The sequence below is a fragment of the Erpetoichthys calabaricus genome, chromosome 17 (genome assembly GCF_900747795.2).
Source record: "Erpetoichthys calabaricus chromosome 17, fErpCal1.3, whole genome shotgun sequence".
NCBI classification, from domain to species: Eukaryota; Metazoa; Chordata; class Cladistia; order Polypteriformes; family Polypteridae; genus Erpetoichthys; species Erpetoichthys calabaricus.
In genome coordinates, this window is record NC_041410.2 from 100,712,328 (window position 1) to 100,724,421 (window position 12,094).

At 54.7% G+C, this 12,094-nt stretch overlaps 1 protein-coding gene across 7 annotated transcripts; it reads left to right on the forward strand.

Annotated features, from left to right (window-relative positions):
- On the forward strand, positions 1 to 12,094 carry LOC114667417 (protein mono-ADP-ribosyltransferase PARP6). Of its 7 annotated transcripts, none has more exons than XM_028822711.2 (23): positions 1 to 163; positions 1,252 to 1,334; positions 1,424 to 1,576; positions 1,662 to 1,756; positions 2,069 to 2,129; positions 3,398 to 3,488; positions 3,578 to 3,644; positions 3,734 to 3,883; positions 3,956 to 4,106; positions 4,370 to 4,501; positions 5,214 to 5,309; positions 5,482 to 5,574; positions 6,066 to 6,191; positions 7,107 to 7,172; positions 7,316 to 7,383; positions 7,519 to 7,567; positions 7,777 to 7,889; positions 8,637 to 8,709; positions 10,914 to 10,983; positions 11,114 to 11,193; positions 11,285 to 11,348; positions 11,450 to 11,534; positions 11,613 to 12,094. In XM_028822711.2, the coding sequence occupies exons 3-23, from the start codon at positions 1,463 to 1,465 to the stop codon at positions 11,713 to 11,715; spliced, it is 1,947 nt and encodes a 648-aa protein (XP_028678544.1). In that variant the 5' UTR covers positions 1 to 163; positions 1,252 to 1,334; positions 1,424 to 1,462; the 3' UTR covers positions 11,716 to 12,094. The 7 variants fall into 7 exon arrangements, 6 of the variants coding, with proteins under 6 accessions (XP_028678544.1, XP_028678546.1, XP_028678547.1 ...); XM_028822713.2 differs by having other exon boundaries at positions 4,448 to 4,501; XR_007933724.1 differs by lacking the exons at positions 10,914 to 10,983; positions 11,613 to 12,094 and having other exon boundaries at positions 11,450 to 11,532.

Genomic DNA, 12,094 nt, shown 5'->3' on the forward strand with positions numbered 1-12,094 from the left:
AAGTCACGTGACCAGTAGGCGGACAGCACTGAGCATGTCTGCAGCAGGCTGTGTTGTCAGGCAAATTAAGCTAGTCGGAGCTTCGGAGAGCTGCCACACACAAACCGCCGCAAGAGAGGATCAAGCCAGCAGGCCACAGGTTCCATTGTCACGCAGAGGGCAGGTGAGTGCGTCCTGGGTACTCTGGGGTACGCCATCCCCCCGTGTCCCGCCAGCTCGTCTTTTTATTCCTTTGCAGATAGACAAAGATGAGCAGATCAAGATGGCTGAGGCTGCTTTTGTCAGGGAGGTCCGATCGGCTGTGGGGGCTCACTTGGTGTCTTCACGGGCAATGGGAGGCATTTGATTAGCAAAAGGGCTTTAATGATGTTGGGTGTGCCTTTTGTTTTTGATCTTCTTCACCTGCTGAGGGCGCTGTCTCTCACTACCGGCCACCGGATGACAAAGACTGTGCGCCCCACCCTGCAGGTGGGCAGCAATATGGCCCTGCCAGAGTGGCCACAGAGTCATAGCTGAGCAGCCTACAGGGGTGACCCCAAGGTGTCCACTACTGTGTGTCACAACCGCCTTCGGCAACCTTCATGTTCCGCTTTAGCTTCACGCTGCCACTGATGCTGTCACACACTGGCACTTGGGTCCCTTTTTCAGTGGCAGGTATTCCCACTTTGTAAGACCGAGAGTACCACGTGTTGGATGGACACCTGTGCCAGCCTGTTGGCATTGGACCTTTTGGTAGCTCAGGTGGAAGTGCAGGAATTCTTCCCTTGGAGAGGCTGGGAAGCTGCTGCTGCTGTTTTTGTCCTTGTGAGCAGATAGTGAGAGACTGGCATTCACTGACAGCTGTTATGTGGCTCATAGCGGTGTAGACGCAGTGGCGCCATTGTCATTGTGAGGGACGTGAGAGCCGAGCAAAAGGTGGTGCCACACAAAAGGAAAGGAAAAACATCGAAGCCCCACTTAGGCAGTGCCCCCCTGGCGTCAGGCTGCACGTTTAGAGTTGGTCACATGACCCAATGAGTCCAATGACTTGGGCAGTCAAGATAAGGTCAAAGGTCACATATCCAGACATTCCCCCCAGTCCTCCCAGGTTCACCCTATACGTAACTAGAGAGGGAAGCCTCCTGTGTGGGACTGGCACAGCATGACATTTAAGGTACCACCTCCAGCACTGCTGGCTCGCTCTTCCCATGCTGCCCCCGCCAACTGCTTGTCTTCACCTTCATCGAGCTCTCCTTTTGTCTCCTATCTCAGTTGCCGTGGAAACCGAGGAAGGCAGAATGGCAGGCAGCCGCGCCATCCTGCCTTTAGAGCACGTCTGATGCATGCAGGCGATGGTGAGCCAGAACCATGGAACGGCGGGGGCGAGTAGCGGGCCTCGAGGAGTCGTGCCAACCCTCAACCTCCTTCTGTTTTCTCTCTGCAGATCGATTGAATGCCAGGCTCTCCGTTTGTTTGATTCTCGATGCTGAGGCTCTCCTGTCAATCTCTGTGTCTGCAGGACGTCAAGGGTCAGTACTGGACAGACGATGATTCAGATGGAGACAATGACTCGGAGGAGTTCCTTTATGGGATACAGGTGACAGGCAGCTGCCCGCTCAGGGGTCTTGGCGCCTTGTGCAGTTTAGGCCATTGTCATGTTCTGTCTCTCTCTGTCTGTGCAGGGAAGCTGTGCGGCTGACCTGTACCGCCATCCACAGCTGGATGTGGACATTGAAGCAGTGAAGGAGATCTACAGCGACACAGCTGTGTCTGTCAGGTGTGCTCTTTGGGGGGCCGGGACAGAAGTCGTTCAGGGAGGTGTGTCAGGAAGGTTCTAGAAAGACTCTGTAGGTGGAAATTGGTGCCTGCAGCATCTCCTGGGAACAGCGACAGCGGGTAGGGTGTAGCATACGGAGATGGCGCTTATGCCTGCCTCACCTGTTTAAGAGAAGGGAGGAGAATAGGGAGGCACTGCCAGTTTTTAGGGAGAGAGACCCTAAGGAGGATGTTGGCAGTGCACCCTGTTGGGCCTGTTTGTCTGAGCTTCTTCCCAGCCTTTTGGTTTCCTCACATGTTCCTCTCTCCACAGGGAGTATGGGACCATTGATGATGTGGACATCGATTTGCAAATTAACATCAGCTTCCTGGATGTGAGTACACCTCTGTACCAGGCCCCTCTTCAATCAGAATGCCATGTGTCACTTGTGCCCTTCTGTCATCTTCCTCCTCTTCCTGGGGCACTTTAGACACTGCAGGCCAATTCCTAACAATGCAATACAATACAATTTTTTTTTTTGTATAGCCCAAAAATCACACGAGGCCCTGCCTTTTGACAAAAAACTCTTTTAGGGAAAAAAATGGAAGAAACTTTGGGAAAGGCAGTTCAAAGAGAGACCCCTTTCCAGGTAGGTTGGGTACGCAGTGGGAATCAAAAAAAGGGGGTCAATACGACACAATAGACAGAAGAGGACACAAGTCATCCTCGATACAACACAATAGTGCAACAGTAATAGTCCAAGTACAGAGCAGAATGCAAGAGTAGATGATATCCCATAATATGTTCAGAGTCCTGGAGATCTCAGCCATCAAGCTGTCTCCCCCATTGGCCATTCCACAGCTGAGTCAGCCAATCCGATGAAAGGACCCTTCTACCCGATGATTCCTGCGATCCTCCATCAGAGATGACTTTACCTTAGGCAGCAGTCAACTTGGCAGGTGGGCAGTGCCACCAAGTGGCACATTTGAGTACCGAGAAGAGAAACAGAATAGGTGAGGGTTAGTAGCAAATTACAACTGTCATATTACTTCTGTTTTAGTGCTAATGACAGTTAATCAGCAGCTCTAGTCAGGATTTGCTAAACTGAAGTCGAGAGTCTGAAAGCTGAGACTGAAGGGGCATCTCTTATAGTAGCAGGCAGACCACCCCACAGTTTAGGGGGGTCCTGTAACTAAAAGCTCAACCTCCCACTATTATTTTATTAATCCTTAGAATCCTAAGGCATCTTGAGGTCTTAATGCACGTTCTGTTTTGACCTCGGCTATTTAAGGCCTTATATGTTAAAAGGAGGTTTTTGAAATCTACCCTAAACTTAACCGGTAGCAGGTGTAAGGACGTGAGGACTGGAGTGATGTGTTCGTATTTTCTTGTTCTTGTAATAAGACCTGTAGCACTTTCCTTCATTCAAAGCAGTGTGGGTCAGCTGGGCCAGTTAAGAGAAGCAAAAGACGAGCGGTGGGCACATAGAGTGCACTCAGACTCCACTTCACAATGGCTCCCCTGGTGGACCGGAGTGTCATCTGATTGCCCAATGTCCTGCCAGCCCAGCTGACTTCAAGAGATGATGGCATTTTCCTGGACGTGGCAGCCCCGACAGATGATGCAGTTTTTTTGTTTTGTCTTTGCCTCTTTTATGCCCAGGAGGAGGTGGCGACAGCGTGGAAGGTGATTCGAACTGAGCCCATCATCCTGCGCCTCCGCTTCTCCCTGTCCCAGTACCTCGATGGGCCAGGTGGGTAGATCAATACCAGGGTGGAACTCGGGAGGGCACTGACTCCAGTCCTCCTGTCACTGCTCATTGGCCTTTGCTTCTCCCCTTAGAGCCGTCTGTGGAGGTCTTCCAGCCGTCCAACAAGGATGGGTTCAGCCTGGGCCTGCAGCTGAAGAAGTAAACCCCCGTCTCATGACCCTCAGCCGAGCCACAGGTCAGCGGGTGAGGTCTCTAGTTCGTTCATGTGCCCTCTTCTTCCCTTGCAGGATCCTCAGCACGTTCACATCCCAGCAGTGGAAGCACCTGAGCAACGACTTCTTGAAGACGCAGCAGGAGAAGCGGCACAGCTGGTTCAAGGCTGGTGGGACCATCAAGAAGTTTCGAGCTGGCCTGAGCATCTTTTCACCCATCCCCAAGTGAGCAACTCATGTGGTTGGTTGGCTTTTGCCCCCTTTTCCACCCTTCTTATGTCCCCTCTTTCTATGCAGGTCTCCCAGCTTCCCCCTCATGCAGGACTCGGCTCTGAAGGGCAAGCTGGGCGTGCCAGAGCTTCGGGTGACGCGCCTCATGAACCGCTCCATTTCGTGCACCATGAAGAACCCCAAAGGAGAGCTCTTTGGCTACCCCACCGCCAGCCAGGTAGGTGCGCAAGGGCTTGATCGAGTGCCTGTGGTGCCCCCTACAGCATGTAACTGTTGAGTGTGGCTGCCGCTGCTGGGTTTTCGCCTCACTTGGGCAGCAGGCGGGTGCTAGGCAAAGCAGGATGATGGGTGAACACCCCCGTGCCCACGAGCCCGGCAAAGGATGCTGGGAATTTGTGCTGTCTGATTGAATTGCATGAGATGCAGTAAGGTGAGCTGGCACCCCCCCCATAATGCCCTTGTCTTCACTTGACCCACCAGAGCGCGGCTGTTCCCGCTGCCAGGCCGCCCCCGCAGATTACCATGAAGCAGCTGATTGAATTGTTTTTCTCATCCCAGGCGGGGGGCCACTGCAAGAACATCCCAACACTGGAGTACGGCTTCCTCGTCCAGGTGAGGCGCTCTGCTGCCGCGCTGCTGACCATTGGTATATTGTGTCTCTTGGAGGGGTGAGTGCAGGCAGGGGTCACAGGCGCAGATGAGAAGCAGCTCTTCTAGTGTTTCAAAGTGAAATGCCTATGCCAGCCAGCAGCTGCCAGGAGAGGGAGATGCCATGTGACTCTGAGGGAGCTCCCGCCCACTACCTATGCAGCATAAGGGTCTAAAGGTCATCTCGCACATGCTCACTGGCGCCGCCAACCTGGAGCGGGCACACAAAGAAAGCAAAATCCGGCAATGATGCACTGAGGGGTGCATTTGCCCATTTTGCCACTCTGGGCTTTTGGCGGGTGCCTCTGCTTAGGGGACCACGGGAGGGGAGGATTGCTTTGCTGTCCACTGGGAGGCACTCCTCTTAACTGATGCCATGCCAGCTCTTTGGTCGAGCCCATCTGCCATCTCCTTGGCGCTGTGGTCTCATTCTAGGTGGCACTCTGTGAGTGGATGGGCAGGTGGGCCCATCGTTGGGCTGGTGTACTCCTGGCAAAGGCCAATCACCTCTCCAGTATCAGCCTTGCATTTCCCTTCTGCCGCAGCTTCTGCGAGGAGGAAATGGTAAAAATGTGCGCTGGCGTGAAGGTGCCCACATGCATGAGCTTCTCAAGGGCCCCTCTGGTGCCAAGCGTGTTGAGGGTCCTTATAATGCTCCTCTGTTTTCCTCTCTTAGATCATGAAATACGCCGAGCAGCGGATCCCAACTCTGAACGAGTACTGCGTTGTGTGTGACGAGCAGCACGTCTTTCAGAATGGCTCGATGCTCAAGGTGCGGCAGCAGGTGCCGATGCTGGGGGTGATCCACCATCCTGGACCCGGGGCCCGTGTTGACCAAGCCATGTGGCGCCAACCGAGCCAGCTCCCCTCACGTCCTTTTGTTGTGCCGGAAACCGTTGGCCTGGGAATTGACAAGTGACGCTCCTGTGTCTTCTTGTCCACAGCCCGCCGTTTGCACGAGGGAGCTGTGCGTCTTCTCCTTCTACACCCTGGGAGTCATGTCTGGAGCAGCCGAGGAGGTGGCCACTGGGGCAGAGGTGAGTACTCAGGCACTGCAGAGCTACGGGGCTCAATGGCGGGTGTGTGTGTGTGTGTGTGTCCCTCGGTGGGCCTCGTCCTGGGCACCACTCTCAGCTGAAGGAGCAGCTTACAAGATGGATAGACGGCAGGGTAGGTGGACGTCTACGAATGTGCGCTCAGCATACGGCCCTGTTGTGCTCTGATTAGCAATGAGCGGTGGGATTGGAGCTGCTGCTTCCTACTTGTGAGTGATTGAGTGTTTGTGAGCCAGTTTGACGGCGTCCAGAGCTCTTCTCACTAACTGTGCTGTCCTTTGGCGTCACACGTTGACGAGGCACAGATGAGTTGTCTCTCCATGCCTTGCAGCTCCAGCTGGACGCTCAGTAAAGGAGGATGAAATTTACGTGGCTGCCTCTGGTGGCATTTTAACTGTGAACATGCAGGCAGCAGGGGCAACCTGGGGCTTGTGACGTCTCAGTGACATTCTGTGGTTTGTCTCTCTGGCCAGGTGGTGGACCTGCTGGTGGCCATGTGCAGAGCTGCCCTGGAGTCGCCCCGGAAGAGCATCATCTTTGAGCCGTACCCCTCGGTCGTGGACCCCAACGACCCCAAGACCCTGGCCTTTAATCCAAAGGTAATTGGTGGGAGGGTGGGATGAGAGACCAGGAGAGTAATGGCAGAATTGATCTCGATGAGAAAGCCAACATGGGATGCCATCATTCTGCCAGTTGAGTTCTTCTTTTGCTAAGAGAAGTTGTATCAGATCTCAGCGGCACATTTCCGTGTTGAACCAACACAGCTGATGCTGCTTCCTGCACGAAGCCAGCAGCCCACCTGCAGGGGGCGCCCCCTCCACAGTCCTCAACATACAATTACGAGCAGAAAGATGAAGTGCAACTTAGAAGAAACTCTAGGGCTCCCTGGACACACGAGAAATGAGAGTGTTACAGCCTGTGTCCCGCTTAGGCCAATTCAGGGAGCCTTTCCCAGCGGCACAGGCCACAAGGCAGGATGCAGGCCTGGATGGGGGCGGCACACACCTAGACTGGCACTCCTCACCCTTTGGTCTAGTAGGCTGTGAGGATGTGGGAGGACAAACCCACCAAGTGGAGAGAGCAGCGCCGAGGCCGTGTGCCTTCCTCAGCTCGGGGTGCTTATTCCTTTTCACACCTCGTCATCTTCTCTTCTCTCTCCGCCGACTTATCATAAAGTGCCTTTTCAGATTTATTCTGCATATCTTTTCCTAGCTGACGGTCTGTTTTTTGTATAGTGCCTTTTTAATGTCTGTCCACCTATCACATCTGTCTCATGTAGTGCATGAAGTACACTTGTTTGTGTGCAAGGATCCCCGTCCTTTAAACATGTCACACTCTTGCCTCTCCTTCCTTAACTGTGTCACGTTTACCTCATGCCAGGGTGTCCTTCACGCCCGTTGTTTCTCGTTGTTTCTTTTGCCCGTTTTCCTCTCCGTTGGCTCTCTGCGTGGATTTCATGTTACCACCGCACCCCTTGTGGCATCCGATGGAGTTCCTGTCATTTGTCCCCACAGAAGAAGAACTACGAGAGGCTTCAAAAGGCTCTGGACAGTGTGATGTCCATTCGGGAGATGACACAGGTACGTGAGTTCGCTCCGCCTTTAGGCTGCTTGTCTCTCGATGCCCTCTGCATGGCTGTGTGCCAGCAGATGTGGTCCTCCTACTCCCAGGTCCCTCCGGCATTCCAACGGACGCGGGTCACGGCTCTTTTCTTTCTCGGCAGGGTTCCTACCTGGAAATTAAGAAACAGATGGACAAACTGGACCCTTTGGCCCACCCTCTGCTCCAGTGGTGAGTGGCAGTCCTAACGTGGTCGATGGCCTGACACAGAGGTGCCAGTCTTGCCATCTCCTTCATCATTTCTCCTCTGTCTTTGGAGGGTCATCTTGATGTTCTTCCTTACAAGCGCCTTTGCTTTTCTTTCAGGATCATCTCAAGTAACCGGTCGCACATCGTCAAGCTGCCGCTGAGCCGGGTGAGTGTGCCCCGCTGCTGAGGTGTGGAGATGTCAGGTATCCCGTCACACACCCATGCTGACTGTGCCCCTCTCTTCGTGTTATCCTCTGTGGCTTTCTCTCGGCCCGACCGTCTTCGGGCCCTGGGTGTCATGGCCCAACCTTGGTAGGGGTGGGGTTGGTGTCTTTGCTTGAAGGTCTGTCTTGCTCATTGTCTTCTCTTCTACAGCAACTCAAGTTCATGCACACATCCCACCAGTTCCTGCTGCTCAGCAGTCCCCCTGCCAAGGAGGCCCGCTTCCGGACCGCCAAGAAGCTGTATGGCAGTACCTTTGCCTTCCAGTGAGTGGGTTTCCAGGAGCCGTGAGATGATCGCGCATGCAGACGGGGTGCTTCCTTTCTTGCTCTCGTCCCCTTTCAGCACATGCCCGTGAGGCAGAGAGCCCCCCATTGCTTTTACTCTGGTGCAATCTTGTGCCCTGGTGTTTGTGCAGTGCCACATGCAAAACTCGTGGCAAAGCCTACAAGGGAGCTGCTGGTGGGGGTATCTTAATGTAAGGCAGAAATCAAACCTGGGTGGGACGTCAGTCCATCATAGGGTACGCACGGGGCACGTGTCACGGCAGTCACTGATCAGGCCACCAGGCCGGGCACTGAAGCCAGCTGCTCGGAGCTGGTAAATGGCCAGGCTAACTGCAATTGTCCCCAGACTGGCCCTGATGAGGCTTACTCTGTGCCCTGTAGGCCACTTTTGGCAGTCAGATGCCCGGATGGCAACCCCTGTTCTGGCCCTCCCGGTGGCATGCAGGAGATAAGTGTAACCGTGGCAGAGCTTACTCCACAGGTTTAACCAACTGTGACGACAGTCCAGGCTGCCCGCCCTTCTCCCACCTCTGTGCCCGCTCTCCTGTTTGTGTCACGTTCGAGGTCCCCGCCGCTTTGTGTTTCTTCTCTGCCTCTGCTCCTCGGCCCCCTGATAGCAGATGGCACGCCTCCTGCCGCTGGGCAGTCAGTAAGTAGAGATGGCCGCTGCATGAGTGTCTGCTTTTGACAGCCTCTCTGTTTTTCTCTTTTTTGCACCTGCTCTAGTGGTTCCCATATAGAGAACTGGCACTCCATTCTGAGAAATGGACTAGTCAATGCTTCTTATACCAAACTGCAGGTATGTAGCGACAAGGACTCCCAGCTGCTCCATTTTGACAGTAACGGATGCCACGTTCCTCCTCATTGCAATGGGTTCTGTGCGAGGCCCACCGGCAGCCCAGCTGATGTCACCCAACGCTTTTGTTCTGACAGCAATGGACGCCATGTTCCTCCCCGTTCTTGTTGCCTTGTCTGCCTCGCCCCGGGGGAATATGGCGTCCACTGGGTGCTTGGCTATCTGTTGGCCTCGCTTTGGCAAGGGTGGACCACTAGCTGTAGAGGAAGCTCAGAGTTCTCTCCGATGGGCATCTTCGGGGGGGTCAAAGAGGCTGTGCAGCCGCTTCTTTCCGCCAGCGCTGAGGCCTGTCTGGCTGGTGACTGCCAGAAAGGCCTTTATGAGCTGGCGTGCGACGGAGGCCACTGTGACGAGTTCCTGCTGTCGTGACCCACTGTGTCAGGAGTCAAGATGGCCACCTCGGAGAAGAGGCCCTGATTGTCCACTAAGAAATCTAAAATGAGGGTGCTAACAAAAACACCCAGCCAGCGCCCAGCCCATCTGCTGGAGAGGGCACAGTTAGCAGACAGGCCAGCTGACCGACAAATCCAGCACTGGACAGGCTCGATGTCTGACCACCCACGTGACAAGTGGACACCCAACACATCTGACTATGCACACATTAGACCACCAGATCACCAGAAGACCTGAACACGTCAGAGGCCACTCCTGTGCCCAGGACATTTTAGAAAAGCAGAACTGACTTAGCAGTTGGCACTGTCATCGTTCTTTTTATTCTTAGATTTGACATCCCTGCGACAATGCTGTATTGGCACTTTGGGTGTTTTCTGCAGGGCTGCGGTGGCATCCTGCTGCTGCCCGGTGACTGCTGGATGTTCACTTTGTGACGTTGTGTGACCACGGAGCCACACTTTAAGATGGTGGCGCCATTGGGTTATGCGGTATAAAAATGACAGAAAAAGCTCAATTTGTGAAACGGCATTTTGTTAAGTACATCCAGCTTGGATTACCAAGGGGGACCCCCAAATCCCCCCTGGCGTTGGAAAAATGCTACATTTTAATCTAAGCATGCTGGAGACTCCAAGGGGAGACGCGCGTGTTTGCGGACCACGGGTGCAAAGCAGCTGGCGCGGGGTTCTGTATTTGCTTCTGTATAGTTTTGGTACCGAGGTCCTGGTATCAAAACCAAAGTCAGAATGTTAGCACCAGTCCACACTAGTGACGTGCCAGTCCTGCCACTTTGGATTTGGATTAGGTCACAAGTCACGCAGGCCGCTTGGTTGCCGCGTGTTTTATGGCTTATTGATTTGTTTCTGTGTTGTTTCTTATTATCCTACAACGTCATTTGTTTTTGTATTTTTTGCTGCCATTTTCTTTTCCCATTTTGACTGCCATTTTGTGTCTCTTATTTTGGGCGAGAGCAGTGCAGTCGCTAGCATGGCGCTCCTAGAAGTGTGCCCGTTTCTGGATCGAGGACTGAAACTGCTGTGTTCTTCATTTCTCTTAATTTGCGCTTTTTCTTCCCCGAGTTCCGTTGTTGGTCTCCGCCTCTTCCTCCCCAGTTTCCCCCCCATCTGCTGGTCCTCCCTGGCACCTCGCCTCATTTCTTTACCTTTCAGTTATTGCCCCGTTCTGGCCTTAGCAGAGCAATCTGACCACGAAACAAGTGACACCACACCGCCACTCACCTTCACCAACGTGGATGCCACATCTCAGGCGGCTGGCCAGCCTTCCTACCGCACCAGTCGGTACAAAATACCACGTGCAGAGCCACTAGGTCCTGGGCAGTGATGGTGGTGTTGCAGAGTGGCGTGGCACCACACAGGTGACCCGTGACCCACTGTGATGTTCTTAAGACTGAAGTGAAGCTTGGGACTGGAGATCATGCGCGCTGTCGACGGGGGGACAGTCGGCCCGCCAGCCCGCTCACGTTACAGACTCTCCAGAAGCTCTCATGGACCAAATGCCCACCGGTCCGCCTCTCTCGCCTGTTAGTACCACTCATCCTCATGTTCTGCCATCTGACCGCAATCAGGAGCCATCAGCAGTGGCCCCCCGGTAGCGTGACCCCCCGTTGGCGGAGCAGGTGTCTACTCTCCGCCGGTAGGCCTCGCGCACTGCGCCCGCCGTGCTGCCCATGTCTGTTGAGCTGTCTCTGTTGTGTGTCCCTGGCGCGCTGTCTCTCACTCTGTTCTTTTCAATGCAAGCTGCACGGGGCAGCATACGGGAAGGGCATCTATCTGAGCCCCATCTCCAGCATATCCTTCGGATACTCAGGTAGGCGCCCACTTCTCTCTTGTGGCCTGCAGCTGTCCACCCCTCGAGCTCTGAACCAAGGGGTGGGCCAGTGCATGAGGTGGCAATGGGGACTTGGGGGTCCACCGACTTTCATGCTTTTCTCCGGCAGGCATGGGCAAAGGACAACACCGAATGCCTTCAAAGGACGAGCTGGTGCAGCGCTACAACAGGATGAACACCATCCCACAGGTATGGCTAGCAGGGAGGCGGTGGTGGGCACCGAGAGAAGAGGTGCCAGGCAGCCTGTGCAAGCTCGACCACTTTGTCCTTTCTTCTGCAGAGCCGACCGATCCAGTCGAGGTTCCTTCAGAGCCGCAATTTAAACTGCATTGCGCTTTGTGAGGGTAAGAAGTGGCGTTGCCAAGCTCTCTTGGACTCTGAAGGGGGGCCCCTGCTTCCCTGAGCTCACGCTGCCCCCTCCGTTTCCTTTCTCTCTCCCCTTCAGTTATAACATCGAAAGACCTTCAGAAGCACGGCAACATCTGGGTGTGCCCGGTGTCGGACCACGTCTGCACCCGCTTCTTCTTCGTGTGAGTATTCTCGAGGCACGGAGGGGCGATCACATGCAGGGGATGCCCTTGACGCGTGTGCCCCCGCTTGTCCCGCAGGTACGAGGATGGCCAGGTGGGAGACGCCAACATCAACACTCAGGAGCCCAAAATCCAGAAGGAGATCATGCGTGTGATCGGAACTCAGGTCTACTCGGGCTGAAGGCAACAGAGCGGTGGTGGTGGCCATCGCAGTCTGACACCCCCTCTCTCTGTCCCTGCCTTCCCCAAGAGTGACAGGAGCCAGGTTACCCAGGAAGGAGTCCTGAGAGGTGCCGCCTGCAGGGGGCGCTGGACCACATGCCTTTGCCTACTGTGACTAGCCTCGAGAGGACCACCGAGCCTCCGCGGTGGCCTGGTCTTGCCTCCGAGAGCCAAGGACGAGTGACGCGTCAGGAGCGGCCGTGTCCCCGAGCTCCCCTTGGAGACGCACGGAGACCTCAGCACTAAGGAGCAGAGCGCAGGCCTGTGCCGCTGGGGTTCGAGGGCGCCCCCTGCTGTCTGTGTTTCTGGGTGTGCTGTGTGTCATCACTCCTGTGAAT